Source organism: Daldinia vernicosa, assembly GCF_022497035.1.
Source record: "Daldinia vernicosa strain CBS 139.73 unplaced genomic scaffold F5Y00scaffold_1, whole genome shotgun sequence".
Lineage (NCBI taxonomy): Eukaryota > Fungi > Ascomycota > Sordariomycetes > Xylariales > Hypoxylaceae > Daldinia > Daldinia vernicosa.
In genome coordinates this window covers 975,705-994,869 of record NW_025953917.1, presented here as the reverse complement: position 1 = coordinate 994,869, position 19,165 = coordinate 975,705, and the positions used below count along the sequence as shown (strand labels likewise).

Genomic DNA, 19,165 nt, shown 5'->3' with positions numbered 1-19,165 from the left:
CTGCCGTCCGGCTGGGTGTTACCGTCCGCGGTTCCATAGCCGTAAGACATGTGAATCCAGAGCTAGTAGGTACCTACGTACCTGATAAAAACTCATGCAGTGTCAGAGTGTACCTAATCCAATACCTAGAACCACACCCCACTGACCCATACATACCGAAGGCCGGAACCGAGAACTTGCCAGACCGATATCACCTGACATCGAATTTTCCACCCTTCGTTAATTGAGCTTCTCTTGGCGCCAGCGTATAATAGTATCAAGTTTCATATCCGATCGACCTGTTGGAGTCAGACACGGCGGCCGACTGACTACCTAAATTCCATTATGGCCGCGCCGATATTAAGATGCCTCTGGCCATCCCTGGCAAGACGGCCGGCCGCAATACAAATACCAATATCCCTTCCTAAAATACCCATGCGATCATTCTCCTCGACGCCGTCCCCCAATGCGACCCTAAACCAAGTCCTACGAGTACGTCTTCCTCGATCCCGTCTCTTTCTAGAAAAGGAGACCACTCACTATCATTATCTATCTGCTTTATGCGACTAGTCCTTTTTTAATAGCGACTAACTCGGAATATCATAGGGATGTCGTAAGCCCCAACGCGCGCGCCACGCCGTTTCTCCAGCTTTATCCGATACGGAATGTCCGCAGCAGAAAGGCGTGTGTCTCAAGGTCGGCATTACGCGGCCCAAGAAGCCCAATTCAGGCGAGCGAAAAACGGCTCGTGTGCGTCTGTCCAGCGGCCGTATGATCACGGCCTATATTCCCGGCGAGGGCCATAACATCCAGCAGCACTCTGTCGTTCTTGTCCGAGGTGGCCGAAGTCAAGATTGTCCTGGTGTGCGGTATCATTTGGTCCGGGGAGCCTTGGATTTGGTAAGTTAACGAATGAAATTGAGAGTCAGATTTGAAGGGGAGTCGTTGGCTTGGGACTACTTTTACTGACGCATATTTTTTCACTAGGCTGGTGTCTCCAATCGCAAGTCGAGCCGAAGTAAATATGGAACGAAGAAGCCGAAGAAGGCATCTGTCGGCTCGTAGATAAATATACAAGCATTCCGCAGGTCTCGTTCATACTATTAGGATTATAAACATCCTAACCTAAGAGGATTCGGAATAGGGGTAGTTACTTGGACGTGGACTGTACTTTTACTATACACGACACGGCGTGAAATGACTGCAACATTTCCATTTCATATGGCAAACCCATAAGCATATATCTACAATGAAGAAACCGACGTATATCGGTACGTTAATTCATCCGTGGACGCCATCCTGTTGCCTCGGTCAATACCCCCATTGAACCGCACTGGCGATGTTGCAATAGACCGTCATTAAAGATGGATAATATCTATTTACAATCATCTGTGAAATTTTTTTTTTCATCCTGGTTTCCTTTTCTCTATTCCTGTTGGTCCTCATAACCCTGAGGCTTATCAAGCCCATTGACTTCGAAGTATCTTGCTGTGCCTGCGGATGTATTAGTAAGACGTGATACCACGAATATGAGTGAATCGGAGAATACGTACAAGAGTACCCTTTCCAGTCAAAGTTTTCCTTCGGATTGCAGTGACAGCGGAGATCTAACCGCGTTTTCTCACCGGTTGGACAGTGAGTAAAGGGGACGTGGTAATAGGCAATATCATTGAAGAAGTGAATTTCTTCCTTCTTTAACAATAGGCCGGCAGCGATAGAATGTACCGGTGCATCACCCCATCGCTCATAAAAGAACCCACCATCCTGGTCAAGCGACTCGAAGAAGTCGGTATAGGCCTTGGATCGCAGCCAGTCTAAGTTGCCAACTTCGAAGTTAGACCACTGTATGTAGGTTAGTAGCTATTAATGCATGATTCGACGTGCTACTTACGAAGTGGCATTTATTGTATTTCTCGCCACCATCGTCACTGAGGAAAGCCATAGAATTACCCTCGGCGATATGTTCGGGGTGATTCTTCATAAACTTCTTTACACTGTCCCAGAGAGTAGGGATAGTCTCCTCGTATTCGTACAGACTAAGCACGAAGCTATACTTTTTCTTGTTCTCGGCCATGAAACGGAAAGGATCGTAATGAACGTCGCAGAAAAGTTCGACGCTGGGCTCGACTCGCCAGTACCATTCGTAGTTCATCATGAGCGGTTGGCGGAAGAAGAAACCGGATTCGAAGCGACACATGTGTCGGTAACTAACGGAATCGCCGTAGATAATCTTGCGCTGCGCCATATCTTCACGAACTTTCCGCGCCTTATCCTGGTCAATGTGGTCGGGGAAAGACCAATGCTCGTGAGGAATCTCGCCATAGTAAGTCTTGCCAGACACGAGGGAGCTCGTAACTTTCTTGAAAGTTGCATCAAATGGCTTGTCATTGAGGAAAACCCAATCGTAATTATAGCGGCGGTTGAAGCGATCTTCGACTTGACGGATAGAACGAGCAATTTCCCACACGTCACTATTGCGGGCAAGAGAGACGAAGGTGGCGTTCATACGAGGGCCGGGGGCAGTTCCTAGAAGATCATTCCATCCTTGATCCGACGGTGACAATGCCATTGGAGCTTCGGCAAGGTCTTCATATTGCTTCGGGGATCCTGCGCCGGGCTTCGATGGTGAACTCTTTGTAGACCCTGGTGCGTTGTTGGTCGAACCATCCGGCTTGTTTCCCCAACTGGACGCTCCGCCAACATCGTCGGATGACTTATCGGGCCTCGTCGATGAGGAGCCTGAGCTAGCTCCGAATGACGAGGGTTTCAGCTGTACTCCTTCATATGAGGAATGGGATACGAAGTAAAGGACTGCGAGAAACTATATAGCGAGTTGCTATTAGCCACCTAGACTCGACCTATTCAAACACGATTCACAAATAGTCAGGGTACAGCTTACAAAGAAGGCGAAGAGAATGTATCTCACGATGCGCGCGCTGCCGGCGGCCATGATGCGAGATGTAGGGCTGAGGGAGTATTCGCCGTCGAAATGAACTGGTAGAGGAGGACAGGGAATATTCTCGAGGACTGGAATGTTTCGCCGGCCGGAAGGGGGGCGGGGACTTCCAAAGGGAAAAACTCTCTTCGTCGATGTAGGGTAGGTATTGTCACAAGAAACAAAGGAAGGGTGGTTATTAAGTCATCACCGAACACTCAAATGCGACTGGATTAGATTCGCATACTTGAGCCACGTTTTTCTCAACGGGAATACGTAGGGACGTAGGGAGCGGGAACGAAAGAATGCGAAAGGGAAAAATATAAAATAAAATAAAAATGAACAAGTGAGATAAATGGAATAGGTAAAGCTGGATGTGAATACGAAGTTGTTACACCACGCACGTAGAAGTGGGATAGGGGTAGGTACAGTAAGGTACAAAATTGTACATACAATAAAACGTGTAAGAAGAAGTACTTGCAGGGTGTAGATAAGTTGATTCGAAATGGAAAGGAAAAAACGGAGGCGATAGATTAGAATTTCAGTGATAAATGGATCGACGCGTCAGTTGTGAATGGGAAGGCCCAGTCCCCTAGCAGTGTAACTGTGGCCCCCCCGTGCGACTGAACTGTACCTCAGATGTGACTTCCAATTGAATCAGTGTCCCCCATTTTTACCGGATACTAGGTTTATCACTAGGCGGCTAGGCCTCCCCGTATCATCTCTGAGAGCCTTAAGGGCTTGGCATTGCCGTACCTATCCCGCGCCGGGTCCCGTTATTGATATCCTCAACATGGAAGTATTTAACAGCGAAATACCGTAAAAATCTAAACTAACATAAAAATTATTTAGTCATTTCTATCAGCTCATATCTCGTGCTTTGCTAGATTCTCTGGAGCATAACTTGTGAGACGTGTATCCTTATATGCAACTTTCGAGGGGAATGTCTCAACAACCGGGGTAACCTATCAAGTTTGCTGAATACACAGGTTTTGGTGTAGTTTTCCGAAGTCATATCGCTTGGCTGCCTCCTTGTGCATGGGGATATCTCCTACATGCGTACGTACCTAATGTTCGCCTCGATGCTGTCCTATACATAGGTATGGGGCAGAGACATTCGATGTGCAGATTGTATTGTTAGTTCTAAGGCCCAAATACATAGCCTACCTAAACCCCATAGATAAATTCCTCTTAGCCTACCATTTGTCCGGCGGATGATCTAGAGACTAATGCTGACGTACCTCACCACGTAACGCAGTAAATACATTAGGTACAAATAAACGCGGTGAGGATTCTCTAAGAATATTAATTATAAATAAGCGATTTCCCCTTACCTGCGATGTAGAAGCTCGATCTATGTGCCCAAGTTGGTCGAATTAGAAGGAAGTAATTTGTGACTTGAAAATAAGTTGGATTCACCCACCCCAGGTCAGATAGTGTTTATATACATACGTGGGGAGTTTAGTTAATGGCTTCTAAAAGGTACCGGTACCCAACCATATACCTAGCAGCATCACGTGCTTCGGAGCGCATTAACTTGTAGCCCATTCCCCACCTTGGTGACTTGATTGGCCTAGCTGATGCTGTAGGGTCTTTGGTGGAAGCTGGTGGGTTCTTCAATTCCACCAAATCGCTTTGCGAAATGTTGCTGTATGGCATGTAGATACGTCAATCATCTCGATAGAAGTTGACGACGCTCTCTTCGAACAGCCTTACCTGCCCACTTTACGTTTTTCTCTCGCCGTGAATATTTTTTACGTACCGAGAGCTTCCTTGTGCAGCTACTACTTTTCTTGTTGATTGAACTATTTTCTAAATATTTTTGTTTCTCATTTTATCAGCTTTTACCTCTTTCGCCCCTCACAACCTCACGACCCGAGTTGTTTTCACACCCACATCATGATCCAGCAAGACCATTCGTTCTTCGTCTACCAAGTATTCCAGCTCTTTTAGTTGTAAGTCTTTCTATTAACCCATATTAACCTCCATGATCTATCCCAATACCATTCCGTCTTCTCGAGCACTATACAATCATACAATTTTACGCATTACAAAGGGAATATACCCTTCTATGCCCAACATCCTAACATCCCAACCCTTCTACTCGTCCTATGCTACCTCCTCCATCGTTAAATTCCAAGGTCCGCATAAAATTTTTGCGGGTTGGCAAACAAAGCACACTTTTTGTAACCATCCAAATTTATCACCCCTCCGCAGCTTTGACCATCCCACTTTAGCAACCTTATCAACCTTACGTAGCTTACTTACCCACCTTCTATAGTTTAAGACCAAAATTTCGCAAGCATTGCGAAGCTTGCAACCCCCGCCATGTCTTTCCACGCGAACTCCTCGCGCCATGATATGGCAGCTCCCGGTTTTGGCCAATCTTACGATCCTTTCGCCGATCTTTCGCGAAATGCGGATGATATTGATGAAGCTTTGGATTTCGAGGATACGTACGATGGGTTAGGTGATGGGTTGGACGAAACGGACGACGCTTTCAACGATGATACCTTTGGTGGCGGCGGTGGTGGTGACTCTAGTGGAGTGTCGCATGCGCCAGTTGGCAAGGATTTCGACTTCTTTGGACAGACTGCGAAAGTCGCGAACGCTATCGAGGAAGAACACCAGCGCTTCAGCCGTCAACAACCAGCTCCAAAATCGATCCCATCTTCCTCAGCACAGGCGTACAACTCAGGGTATGCCTATCAGCCAGCGCCTAAACCCGCTAGAAGTGGTTACGAGAAATACAAGTCGTCTGAACCTGTATCCGACCTTCAAGTTGACGCTTCAATATGGGGAGTCCAACCAAAGAAAGCTACTCCAGTAGCACCAGCTCAACCCCAGCCGACTGCACCACCGGCAGGTCGTAAAATGATGAGTCTAGAGGAGGTCGAGGCGGCGATGCGAGCCCAGGCAAAAGCTCCTACTCAACCCCAACAGCCTCAAGCCCAGCCTCAGGCTCCGTCGCTGGCTGGTCCTGATCTTCAAGCATCATTTCCCCACGCTCATTACCCCCAACAGGAGCCTATCGACTACCTACAGCAGCAACAATTCGACAACCGTCAACCCCAGGGATTCTATGCTCCCGAAAACCAGCAGCTTCCGCAAGGGACTACTCATGGACACCCTATAGCAATCTTGCAGCGACCATCTTCAAAGAGCATCCCATCTAGCGGACCTAGCGTGCCAAGTTCCTTGCCTCAGCAGCATCAACCTACTTCTATAGGATTCCCGACGCAGATACTACAGAACCCTAATCGCACACCTGGAGAGCCCGCTAGAATTAACTTGCCAGCTCATCCAGCTCATCCAGCTCATCGATCGCAGAACTCATTCACCCGCCAGCCTCAGCCTAGCGCAAGTCAAGCTCACCTTTCGAATTTATCCGAGCAGGAGAAGGCTTCCTTCCTTGAAGCTGAGGCAAGACGAGCCAAGCGTAACCATAAGATCCATGTTTTGTCGAAGGACAATGGCTTGATGACACCACAGGATAAAAGTTTCATTACCAGAATTCAACTTCAGCAGCTTGTCTCGGCCACTGGCGACCCTAGCGAACACGGAACCGATGCTGCTCTTGCGGAAGATTTCTACTATCAGGTTCTCAGCTCGTTACGAGCAGGACAGCGACCTAATCCGAATCAGCCTCTCAACAACTTTGCTCAGACGTACCTTTTCCAAACTGGTACTCGCCATGGAGGTATGAGACGTCAAGGACGAGGCCCGGAGAATCACATGCAGCGAATGGAACAGCAGGTTCAACGTGCTGTTGAGGCGGCCAAGAATAAGCCCAAGAACAAACAGCTGGTCATCGAAGGCAGCTTAGGAAAAATCTCGTTCAGCAACGCGAAGACGCCAAAGCCTCTACTGAACATTAAGCGGACCGAGAGCAGTACCGATACTAATCGACCCGGTAGCGGACATCGCTCCCATCCGACTACGGGTACCGACAAGAAGGAGACACTACAGAATATCGAGAAAGTCTACTTGACTCTGATGAAGATGGAAGATCTAGACCGCAATATGCCCCCCCCTCCGTCGAATGGCAATTCGGATCCAGATTTCGAGCGACGTGCTGAGATACAGCTACAGTTGCAACAACTAAATGAGCAGCTGTGGGCCGAGCTCAAAGTCCATGAGCCTATAGGCGCGACTTCTGTGCATCCTTTTATCGCCTTTTTGTCCTATCCTAAAGGCAAGAAAGCTATCGGCCGCGTGTTCAACCATATTACCCTCGAGCAGCAAACAACCATACTGACCATTATCGTCATCCACCTTGATCAACTCGATGTAGTCCGCGGTGCACAGGTACAAACCGGAGAACCCATCAATTTGAACGCCGCTACTCGCGAGAGCATCGAGCTGTTCATCGTGGCAGTCATGCCAAGTCTTCTCCACCTCTTGGGCAAATCGGAGTTGCATATTGTCACCGGTGTACTCGGATTGATAACCCAGAATCTCAACGTAGATCTTGTTGCTCGAACTCGGATTGGTGTCTCGATGTTAACCATGATCCTTAGCCGAGCCGAGCTCGCTAAGCAAGCTGGACAAGCAACTGAGCAGTCTTGGCAACAATGGTAAGGATAAAAGTGATCTCTCAAATTCCAGTAGCTAATTTTTTGTTAGGGTTGCAACTTTCAACCAATTCTTCAACGCCTTAGAACCAACTCTTCCCAACATCTTCCCGGGCACCGTGGCATCCGGAGAGGATATTTATGTGTGGCAATTCCTTGCTGCCATTGGCATAGGAGCCAGCCCAGAGGAACAGCAACGCCTCGTCCTTGCCGTCAAAGACCGTGTCATGGATACTGTCAATCTATCTAAGACTCTTCCTGCTGATATGGCAAAGACTCGCTTGGACAACGTCAACCTGTTTATGCGATCTATCGGTCTTGACGTCGAATTGTTGAACAACTAGACTAAACGTTACGATAGCCGTCTCGACATACTGTATAGTCTCATCCAGATTTATCGTCGGTTTGTTTGACCGAAGAAGACTTGGAAGGTAGGCACTGGATGTGAACACTCAACCGCCGCTGCTTTTGGCGGCTTAATGAGGCGCGAAGAAGTCCTTGCGAAGGGCCTCTGATAGATGGGCAAATGCTTGGCGCCCGGTATATGGGTAGCGAACGGTGGAATCTATCCGAATTCTCACGAGTTCATGATACCCGGATTGGCTTAGCGATGAGGTCTGGAGATGATGCGGGCCAATTTTGTGGACGATGGTTCTAGACTCCTACGGGGAGGTGTGTGCATAGATAGTTATATCGTGAGGACAAGGCATCTAATGCCTATATTTTGTGCCATAACGATAGTCAAGTTCCGAGCCCTACTAGGCACTCGTGATACTGTTATACGTTGGTGCTAGTCCTACAGATGTGCATAGGTAGCTGAGCTGTTTGTATTGCGTGCAATAATTCTGAGCTATTGTTAAAGCCAAACGAATACCAAGTGTGCCAGAAAATCAGTCGTTGACGCCGAGCAATGCAATATAACCTAACCTACAGGTTTGCCCCTTACACCTCTCCTGGTTGCAGACATATTAACCAGCTTAATAGTCGTGACTCCCCAACTTCCATGCATGCCTAATAGGTAGGGGACCAGTGGCCTTAAACTTAGGCTCTTGAATTCAACATCCACATTACCTTCGGGTTTTTCATATCCTTCTCTATCAGCCATTCTTCAAGCTGCTACTAGCCATAATACAACACGGGACCGAAAACGCTTTTGCATCCCTCTTGTAGGTACCATGTATTATCAAGGGCCTCGAATATGAGAAAGGAATTCTTCCTCGCTCCATTGCGCTTTAAACTTGTCCTTCGACGCGTCGTCTTCCGCCGTACTCGGCTTCACCGTCTCCTTCTCTTTCCCCTTGCCCTTGGCGTCCGCCAGGGATTTGGGATTAGCCGCCCCCGGGTATACGAGATAGTTGGTGAACATGTTCCAAGCTTTATCGCTGTCTTCGTCCTCGTATTTGAGCTTGGACCATGGCTCGATCTGGACCTTACGCAGACGTTCGATCATCGTGTCCACTACCAGCTCCCCGTTCTCAGTGCCCCCCGCACTCTTGATCGACATGTGGATCGCCTTGGCCGCACCGGTACCTGCTTGTGTTCCACTGCCGGTCGCACTACTTTCTTTGCCTGCGCCCGCTGCTGGGCCTGGTGCCGCCATGCCCTCGCGCGGACGGCTCAGGCGTTCCTGTTCGGTGTACGCATCGAGGTGGTGTAATTGCGGGCGCAGGTGGATTAAAGATGAGACGGGGGTGAGATGTAATTGATCTGATATTCAGACTCCTGTTAGCCGCAAGTGTCGGCAAGTGTGCATCCGGTAAACAATCAATCGACTCACCTCCTTTGAAAACGCCGACCATCCATCTGCAATTCGTCTCCTTCTCGATCGCGAACTGGCCGCCCAGGGTCTGCGTCCTAAGAACTTTATCCTGGCGCACAGCCTCGCTCCAATCAAGCATGCTGAGCTCCCGCTCCAAGTCATCCGGGCGCTTCCCGGCTGCGCCGCGGCCCCCTCCGGCTGCCGCCGCGCCTCTAGCAGGGACGCCGACGCCAAAGCCGCCGGCGAGACCGTGGGACCCGCCGTTCTTGGCCGCGGTGCTGCGCGCCAGGGCACTACCCCAGCGCAGCCCCTTGTCGCGGTCGTAGTCGGCGTGGCCGTGGCTCATGGGCACGTCGACCTCGATGAAGCCGGCTTTGTTCTTGACGCGCACCTCGCTGATCTGCGTGTACGGCGCGCGCACGGGGCCTTGTCTATTGGGGTGCTGTAGAACGAGCAGCTTGCGGTTCTCGGGGAGAGGGGGGTTCGCGTAGATGTCGTAGCTGGCGATTATGGGATCGGGGTCGTTGTCGTTCTCGCTGTCGACTTCGATCGCTTTTGGCTTCGAAGCCTCCGTGTCGATTTCCATTTCCATTTCTGCCATTGTAGCTCGGTTGATTCGTATGGAGGGAAGTGAGGGTATATATGAGTCAGCTCATTTTACAAAGATATTGTTCAAAAGGTAGCTACCTCTATGAAAATATGAAAATGTTTGGTTATGTAAGTTGTAAGTTGTGGACATTCGCCTGCATTGTCTGATTGTGAAGTCGGCAAGCTTAATATTAAATGACTTTTTTGGCGGGGCATATGCTTATCGGTGAGTGTGGGGCTTATCTAGATCCTAGCTCTCTCCAAAGGTTAGGGGTCAGAAAGGCGTCAAAAAAAGTGGCGCATCCTACTAGATATACTGAAAACACACCAACTTCTAACAGGTATAACCTCATAGATTTAAGGTTAGAGAAATAATGAAATTTACAGTTAAAAAGCCCCGAGCATGGCTTATTTAGCCATATGTTTCATTTGAAATTAGGTTTACATATAGTGGTTTAAATGGAGGTGGTTCATCTTTAATGTTTGATACTTTACACTAATAATATCACTTATACTTACGCAACACATTAAATGAAAGGAATTAAAAAAAAAACTAGCTAGCTAAGAGCTAAGAGCTACATTTCATTGTAGTATTTTCTTCGAATTTTTAAAGGTGTGTTTGGGTGTAGAATGACTTTTTAAAATATACTGCTTTTGTATGTGCTGACAGTGGTGCGCCAGCTTTTTTGACGCCTTTCTGGGGGTCTGTGTATTCCGTATTCCGTACAAGGTTTCTATACTACCTAATGTATTGCCCAACTTGATATTCTCAAACGCCTACATGAATAAATGCCAAAAACACCAAAGCCCTAAATTGATTATTAGATCGACCCGTGGAATACCAATGGTGACTCTCAAATATTTTATAAAGGTTGCTTACTTCCAACACAGGTAACTTCCCATATTAAGAAATCTAAATATAACATCAAATTTACATTTACACTTATTAAGAGTTAAACATGAAAAACGGAAAGTAAAGAAAGAATATATCTTTTGATATGGAGATACTTGGAATAGTGACAGCTACTCGGATATAGACATTTAATTTAGTTTACGTTCTTGAATATTCTGTTTTCACGGCTTACACAAGGATAGGCCTCGGACTTGGATATATATGACTGTATCATAGTTGCTCTATTCTTTATTTTATAGCCCAGACGTAAAGAGGATAGGTAGTCTTTAGGTATTATATCTATAAGAGGAACCCTAATAACCTCTAAAGTTTTCCACTGAACTAAATTTAAATACATGGCATTCTAGTTAGTTAGGTACTAGCTATTCATTCGTTTCCTATGTCTTCAAGTGCTAACTAGCTATAGTCAACAAATTAAGACTTTAAAAAGCTTCAAAGCATGCCACTTGAAGAACGGAATAAAAGCCCAACAAATCGGATTCAATAGATAATGTACCGTGGCTGGTTCGCACTTAAGGACATAAGCAACCCTATGATGATATATGAGGTATATGCCTATCATTCCTTCTACAAAACCCACATAATCCTTACTGTTCGAAAGCTCTCTGTCAAATATGCATAAGCACCTAGGTACATAATAGGAGATAGTTATCTAACCAGGCTCTTATATTGGAGTGTAAACTAGTTGCCTTACGATGTCCGTTACTACAGTTCGGTTAGAAATCTCATGGCATGAAGTATAGCCTTTCCATACCCGATCAATCATCACAAGTATTGAAATTGAGTTGCTATAAATTGAGGAGCGACTATATTATGAGACTACATAATATGGATGCTATTGTTTTCACATGAGTCGAGCTGAGCGTTTCTTATGTCAAAGTACATCATCCGAATAGTTAGTTACTTGAGCTTCAATGTTGTTACTAATATATGGAGATGATGCCTTTGAATTTAACCAAGTAGCTTAGCCAAATTGGACATAATTAGTAGTCATCATAAAGTTGGCATTATCAAGCGACCGTTATTCTCGCAGTGTATCTCAGTTATAAGTTAATACAACTTCGGCCTCTTTTGATATCTACTTGGGAATAGATTCGGAATATGTATTGGCATCATTAGAACTCAAGGGGGGTATTTCAGGTCGAATTTGTGAATACCGGCCCAGTACACCAATCGATGGCCGAATCATGACCCCAATATAGCCGAATTAAGGGATGCTATTTCTAAGACACCAATAATCCACATTAGATGCGAAGGTCAAATCAATTGTTATGGTGGCTGTTAGCTGTGGTTTACAGTAATTTGACGCTTGCTGCGTAATTCCTTTGATAGGAGTAAGACCTTTGCTTCTCGTGGTAATGGGTTACGGCTAATATAACTATGAGTGATATAGTTATGACAATTCCCCTTACTGTCATAAGTCTCTACAGCCTGCATACTGCATAAGAAGCAAAGACACGAGAAGTCGCTATTGTGCGCGGCATTGGTGGCGCCTCAGGTTAGTTGCCTAAATAGGAAGTTTCCCCTTTCATTTTGTGGACTTAGTTGTGTCGATCATTTTCAATTTGTCTTAAATCTCGAGTCTGGTCTTATTAGAAGGGCTTCGTATTTAGATCTTATGAACATTTCATTGGATTAACTGATCATGATGTCGAATGTAGATGGCTTGAAACTAACTCAGATAGGTGCGTCTCCGTCGCAAGAACGGTAGCAAGTTCCGAGTATCTTTTATACTCAGTCTCCATAGCTAAAATAGTTCAGCCTAAGAGTTCCGTCCTTGAGGATCTGCTATGTAAGTAAGCTAGGTACTCAAAGATTGCTTCAGTTTAGTTCCGCTCGTTTTGGATATTGCTTATTTTTCTAGGTAGATAATGTTCGTAAATTCGACGAAATCAGGGAACGAAGCGCAATTCATAGGCAGCTCTCGATATCTGGATGGGCTAACTATATTATGAGTTACAACCTGAGAGTACGCTACGTCTTCATTCTGTGGCTGGCCTTCTATCGTAACAAGGTGCTGCAAGTCTTACAACCTCTAAGGTGTTTCGTTTCCAATTGACTTAGAACTCCAAACATGAATGGCCAGAACATGCGTGGAACACTAACTACAAGGCTGGATCACAGTGATATTTTAGACGCAGCCTCAAACTAGCGTGCAAGCTATTGGAACATGATCTACTACCTCCAGGAGCCAACCCCCATACTACAGGGTCGGATCTCCGAACATGAACGGGAAATGTAAGATTCCCATGATAATGGGAACTTATAAAAACCCAGCCGAGTGCCATTCTCTGTGACATATTCTCACTATCCACATTCGCATCATCTTCTGCATCTTTCACACCATCTTCCTCACCCGAAGAAATAGTCGCTCGTTACTCAGTCGCTCGTTACTTATCACACTCGTGTCAAAAACAATCTTCAAGATGCAGATCAAGAATTTCCTCCCTGTGGTTCTCGCTGCCGTGGCTACTGCCAGCCCGGTGGCCAACCCCAACTACAAGACTTCTACCCCAGAGGCCAAGTACCCAGCCACCACCCAGAAGGCTCACTACGCTACGTCTACCCCGGAAGCTCACTACCCCACAACTACCGAGAAGAAGGTTCAGTATCCGGCCTCCACCCCGGTGGCACAATATCCGACGACCACGGAGAAGAAAATGGAGTATCCGACTTCGAAGCCAAAGGCCCAGTACCCCACGACCACAGAGAAGAAAATGGAGTACCCGACTTCTAAACCAAAGGCCCAGTACCCAACGACCACCATGGAAACTCACTACATCACGACCACGGAGAAGAAGGTTCATTACTCAACCTCTACCCCTGAACCTCACCACTCGACCACAACCCAGAAGCACAAGGAACACAAGGAGAAGCCAACCAAGACCAAGTCTTCTCACAAGCATGAGAAGACCAAGCACGCTAAGGAAGAGCATCACAAGGAAGAGCATCATAAGGAAAAGCATGATAAGGAAGAGCATCATTCCAAGGAGACCAAGAGGGGCTATCCAGCCAAGTACCCGGCGAGCACTCCGGTATCTCCTGGGTACCCAACTGCCAGCACTTACCCTCAGGGTGGCAATGGAGGCTCGGGTGATCATGGTGGTTCAGGTAGCCAGGGCGGCTGGGGCGGCCTCGCGACAATCTGCCCTTTAGGTAACACTGTATGTGACATCGAGACCTTCCATCCTTTCTCCTTTCCTCTTCACAGTATTGGCGTGGCGGTCATGAATCCCAAAGAAACTTCGCTCGGGAGTGTACATACGCAAAATGGCTTCGACTTCAGAATTTCCTCGTTGAAACAATTGCTAACCTCTATCGTAGCCTCTTTGCTGCCAAGTGGACATCGATGGTATCCTGGACCTTACCTGCTCGAGCCGTAAGTTTAAATGATCCTATTGCTAGTCCATATAACACTTCACTGACATTTCTACAGCCGGTCTGGTCCTCAACGACCTCAACTCTATTGAGGAATTCGAAAGTACCTGTGCAGAGACTGGGCTCACGGCCGAGTGTTGTGTCCTATCCCTCGCTGGTGATGCCCTGCTCTGCACCACTGTTTAGGATGAAAACTTGCAACGAACTTGACACTTGCATGGGGGATGACTTACTGATGAACGATTGGCTTGGGGAATTCATAGACGTCTACCGGTCGAGCGGCTATTAAAGCATCTAGTCCATTTTGACACCTTCATTTCTGTAACATTCTTTAGCATCGGCGCTTGGTCGACATATTTTTTGGCAGTACTGTCTTCTACATACTTTTATTCTATTTAGCTTTTACCATTCTTAACGAAATAGAGATTCATGGACACTCGGCTTACTTACTTCACTTCCTAATATTATTGACATTATCCATGATGAAGTGTCTTGTGATCTATGAAATATCCCATGCTTCAATGATTATGCTTTTCAGTAAGGGGTTACCAAGTTCAATTTAGAACCCTCGAGCAAACAACAAGACCTTTCCTCCTACAATGATGAAAGCTGTTGTGCATCCTTATGCATCCCGATATTTGGAGATGAGTGGAATGTGCGTATTTCAAGTCCATGATGGAAGTAATGTTTGCTTTCGGGTAGCTTCCAACGTGATACGCCTTCACAATAAACTTTATTTGGAGATACAAGCAGCGCAATAGCGTGGGACCGAGAGAAATCACTACAAATTGCCAGAGATGAATAAGGGATGTTGGAACTATTACTAGACCTTACATCGATAATCCTTCGTAATTGATCCATAGCCGCAGCCCGTACCAGATGCTAATTAAATATATATTAAATATGCATGCTGACCAAGTATTCCCCAGGACGTCGTAGCAATGTAACCAACGTATACCTACTGTGAATGCAATTTAGGAGAAATTTCCAGTACCAACATGAACAGAACCATGGCAGCGGGTAAAATCCTTCAGGGATTTTCCCATCACAACGTTCTAGGCAGATTCCCGAAATGCAGACAGGACTGGCGGCTCAGGGGTACTGTGATAACCACCTGCATTGTATTAGTTGGATGTTAGGGAGGGAATAGAAGTCCAATAGCCACAACAATGCTCGCAACACGTCACGTAGTATTCAAGTCGATCAAAATATTATTTAATTATCAAGGGCTTATAACGGACGGCAAACTATAATCACCACGTGTACCTATCATTAATAGCAAACGATATGATGTACTTCGATTGAATGTTCAGTTGACCCTGGGGTGTTTTCAATGTTATCATCTCGAGAACTTCGAAGTAATTTACAGCACGATTTACTATTAGAGTTGCATATAGTTGGATACCATTGGTCTATAATCATAATATACTTATTTTTGAGAACAATAAGTAATAAAATCCGAATTTCTACAACTTTCCGTGACTATAGGATTAGTCTTTTCTTAAGGGCTTAATCCCTCAAGTTTTTATTTATTTTGATTTTATGTTTTTCGAAAGACTATAATTCGAGTGTATTATAATTAGTTTATTTAGGTCTACTCAAGATTGAACTTACACTCGAGTCAATTAGAATGCGTGTATAAGTCCTATTGAAACACAACTCTTGTCGAAAAACTAGGTATGAACTAGATTTTACTTCTGGCTATTCCTGTTTCAATCTATCCGTCTCTATCACCAACATATCATACAGTACCACGTAGGCAATCCCGAAGCCAAGTTACCAACAAGCAATGACTTCGTCAACGGGTTCTCCAGAAACATCTTCCAGCCACCCCCACTCAAAACTGCATATCCGCAGTGTTCTAAAGTTGTTAAAGGGATGCTACTATGTAAAGTCGACATATACTCAAATGCAACCCTTGCCTGATTATACCTTTACCTACCTAACCTGACTATACATGCATGGCTTAATTCGGTACTGTTACTCGTGTACGTTTCTATTCCTCATATGGCAGAATTGCTGCTTTACTCCATCTGCGGTACCACCACTGACACGCACACCGCAACATCCCACCAACGTCCGTTCTAAGTAGCCCCAGCGAAGCGTGTTCCAGAAAAGATCTGGATCATCGCACAGAGGGGTCATGGGTGTATTGTACATACAAACTCCCCCCAAAATCGGTGACAACCGCGGCGTGCGCGCGTGGGTTGAAATTCGGACGGCTGGGGATGTGGGACCCTGAAGGACCCAGCTATTTGGATGGCCGCGGAGTATGGCCGCGGAGTAAAGCCCGGGAGAGCTGACAGTTGATACGGCTTGCATACATGTACGTATATGTGTACGTACTACGTACGTATCTATGTGTGCGTGTAGTGATCTTAGTTAGTTCAGAATTATTGGCCGAGAAGTTCTTGACCGAAACGGCAAGCAGGCTACTAGAGTAGGGCCGCAATTGAGATAGTTTAGATTGACGAGTAACAGCTTTTGTCCAAGGCCTGTATAGTTGGGGGTCCCTACATAGACGAGAGAATTTCCAACGATGCCGAGACTGGACTGTTGGCAGTTAAAGGACCACTTGCTTGCATATACAGGTAACTAGGTAGGTAACTTATCTCCTAGCATTATCCTAGGTTACGTCCGTCACCCACTTGGGATGTACCTAGCAGGGTGTTCATCCCATTGTTACCGACCGGGCCGTAATGTATAAACCAGATAGCCGAGGGATTCGTTATCTACTAGGTTAGGTACCTCTTAATAAGTGAGCTTGTCTGCTTTTACATACATAGGTACCTACATATAAAACAGTTGGAGTTAATGTATTTCTCCATTCTTAAGATACATGTAGGTAATTGTTAAATGCGTGTATATTCTATATTTAGGAGTAGTTCATAATGAAAAGAAAAAGAAAAAGAAAAAGTGAGATATGATTAGGTTAGGTCCATGTATGTGACACGTTGTTACCTCGGGAAGAATAATTACACGATTACCTAAAGCAATTACTACCTCCTATTAGGTTTAGTAGGTATTTCAGGGGACCTGACCCGATGTTACACTGCCTTACCATTTACCCCTCCCTTCCATTCTTTGATCCACATCACTTTCTGCACATAGTAAATAGCTTCATTTCTTTACGCAGTAGCTTCAATCGCTGTTATCCCGATTCGTACGCTTGTAACTAGGAATTGAGCTTGATAGGAAAGATTTAGGTAAGAACAATTGATACCGAGGTCATATTAGTCTCACTTGTATAGGCATCGTCTCTCTGATTTGAGAATCCATCTTGCCCGCCTACGTTGAACCAGCCTTATCCAATTCAGCCTCGTACCTAAATGTGTAGCTAGCCAAGGCTACCTACCTGTTAGTCCCGGCTCCTACATATGTACCTTGTCAAACCCTTGCTCGAGTCTATACTTATTCTAGCTAGCCTCCACGACGTGTTTGTACCGGTTCACGATTTAGTTCGGCGCTATAGGCTCTTATTTCCACGTCGGCATGGCAGTTGATCCAAGAGTTGCGGATATCATCCGCGGCAAGAAGTTGCACTATTGCCTATGTGCTGACACTAGCCGATGGCACCTTTTTGAGAACGTGGCCCTGCCCGATGCTACCTTTTCCTACTATGATATGGACGGGTCTTTACTGGGCAGAGACGGGGTTGACTGGAGTTGGCCTACAAGGGATGAGTTTGTAACCTATTACGAAAAGACGTTCAGCAAGAGCCAGACTATACACTCTGTAGGTGCTTCAGCTTTCGAGCAGATTAGCCCAGATGAAGTGAAAGCTACATTCAGCGTCATTTGTCGGGTCGCACTGGACGAAGAAAAGCAGGGAACGGGCGGGGGGTATTACTTCGAGACGTGGGTTCGGAAGGATAACGACTGGTTCATGAAGTCTTTAAGATTTGAAAGAACCTATTGGCACGTATAAGGCTTTATCTCTGGGTATCCAATTGAGTACCTAGGTAGGTAGGCAGTCTCAATCGAAGATTGATGGCCAAGTCTTGGCATTTTGAACCTCGCCAAGACTTGGCCATCAATTTTCGATTGCGACTGAATGTCAACTCCTGAGCGAGCAGCAATTATGACGGATTTTTGATAGCTAAGGTTATGAAGGGAAAACGCAACCATACCTTAAGTACAATACTTTCTACGATATCTGGGCGTATATCTGCTTTGTAGGTTTGGAGTTACCTTATGATGGAACTGAATTGCCTGTTTTACTATTTGTCTCCTCTTTATCTCGATCTAATTAGCGTTCCTATGTAAGAGAAGTGTATTGAGTTTTTTCTAAACGAAGTATATACCCGTGCCTTACCATAGTAGCTCGCATTTAGGAGATGTGTAGCTATCTGACACCGTGCGTCGCTTGTTGGTCGCCATTGTTTCCAGGTAAGCAAGGGTCATATGGAGTATGGAGAAGCAATATAAAAATGGTCTATTCACTTTCATGATCTCATACTGTGTAACAATAGCTCTTGACAACTTATAGATAGTAGCTCATATTTAAAGCTTCCCCACGATAAACTGTTGGCGCAATTTCCTCACGGTTAGATGGATCTTACGCCCCCCTCACATTCCTACCTTGTCATTATAAGTGCAACTAATACTCACCGCTGACGTGCCAATGCCAATGCGAATGCGAATGCAAATGCAAATAGCCCCGGCCTCAAATACGGGCTCCGGTCTTTGATACTATCGCGTCTCCTCCTTGGAGATAATTCCGCGGGAATTATGTACATACCGCTCTACTGGGCGCTCTATGCAGTACGGAATGTTGGTAATAATTGTGTAACTAACGCTCGAGTTCAAGTTGGCTATCGTTATAAGTACCTAAGGTACTTGATATATACATGGGTCTGCGCAATCGTATGGAATCTTAGATAACCGAAGCGTAGTATCGGGGGCTGGGCCGAGTCTGCTGACTATGATCCTCGCCGAGACGGGATGGTTAGGAAATGGAATCCCCCGGCTGCTTCGGCCTGTACATACATACATACATGCAACATTGCTTCGGTCTTAATATTCTAGAATATGCCTGTC

General features: G+C 45.9%; 6 protein-coding genes across 6 annotated transcripts; 4 read left to right on the top strand and 2 right to left on the bottom strand.

Moving 5' to 3' along the window:
* The first annotated feature begins 155 nt into the window (after positions 1-155).
* On the top strand, positions 156-1,167 carry F5Y00DRAFT_5520 (ribosomal protein S12). Its single transcript, XM_048013801.1, has 3 exons — positions 156-471; positions 586-879; positions 967-1,167. The coding sequence occupies exons 1-3, from the start codon at positions 325-327 to the stop codon at positions 1,042-1,044; spliced, it is 519 nt and encodes a 172-aa protein (XP_047870279.1). The 5' UTR covers positions 156-324; the 3' UTR covers positions 1,045-1,167.
* A 74-nt stretch (positions 1,168-1,241) lies between these two features.
* On the bottom strand, positions 1,242-3,534 carry F5Y00DRAFT_5516 (glycosyltransferase family 15 protein). Its single transcript, XM_048013799.1, has 4 exons — positions 2,879-3,534; positions 1,871-2,800; positions 1,533-1,821; positions 1,242-1,473 (listed from the first exon to the last, which is right to left on the bottom strand). Exons 1-4 carry the CDS (start codon positions 2,927-2,929, stop codon positions 1,406-1,408), a joined length of 1,338 nt encoding a protein of 445 aa, XP_047870278.1. The 5' UTR covers positions 2,930-3,534; the 3' UTR covers positions 1,242-1,405.
* A 1,013-nt stretch (positions 3,535-4,547) lies between these two features.
* On the top strand, positions 4,548-8,359 carry F5Y00DRAFT_222887 (topoisomerase II-associated protein PAT1). Its single transcript, XM_048005798.1, has 3 exons — positions 4,548-4,869; positions 5,196-7,491; positions 7,541-8,359. The coding sequence occupies exons 2-3, from the start codon at positions 5,243-5,245 to the stop codon at positions 7,830-7,832; spliced, it is 2,541 nt and encodes an 846-aa protein (XP_047870277.1). The 5' UTR covers positions 4,548-4,869; positions 5,196-5,242; the 3' UTR covers positions 7,833-8,359.
* On the bottom strand, positions 8,360-10,011 carry F5Y00DRAFT_222883 (uncharacterized protein). The gene is made up of 2 exons (XM_048005797.1): positions 9,266-10,011; positions 8,360-9,195 (listed from the first exon to the last, which is right to left on the bottom strand). Exons 1-2 carry the CDS (start codon positions 9,846-9,848, stop codon positions 8,672-8,674), a joined length of 1,107 nt encoding a protein of 368 aa, XP_047870276.1. The 5' UTR covers positions 9,849-10,011; the 3' UTR covers positions 8,360-8,671.
* A 3,065-nt stretch (positions 10,012-13,076) lies between these two features.
* F5Y00DRAFT_222882 (fungal hydrophobin-domain-containing protein) lies at positions 13,077-14,566 on the top strand. Its single transcript, XM_048005796.1, has 3 exons — positions 13,077-13,912; positions 14,073-14,127; positions 14,185-14,566. Exons 1-3 carry the CDS (start codon positions 13,175-13,177, stop codon positions 14,310-14,312), a joined length of 921 nt encoding a protein of 306 aa, XP_047870275.1. The 5' UTR covers positions 13,077-13,174; the 3' UTR covers positions 14,313-14,566.
* A 2,428-nt stretch (positions 14,567-16,994) lies between these two features.
* F5Y00DRAFT_222875 (uncharacterized protein) lies at positions 16,995-18,384 on the top strand. Its single transcript, XM_048005795.1, has 2 exons — positions 16,995-17,332; positions 17,378-18,384. Exon 2 carries the CDS (start codon positions 17,619-17,621, stop codon positions 18,051-18,053), a length of 435 nt encoding a protein of 144 aa, XP_047870274.1. The 5' UTR covers positions 16,995-17,332; positions 17,378-17,618; the 3' UTR covers positions 18,054-18,384.
* The last annotated feature ends 781 nt before the right edge of the window (positions 18,385-19,165 follow it).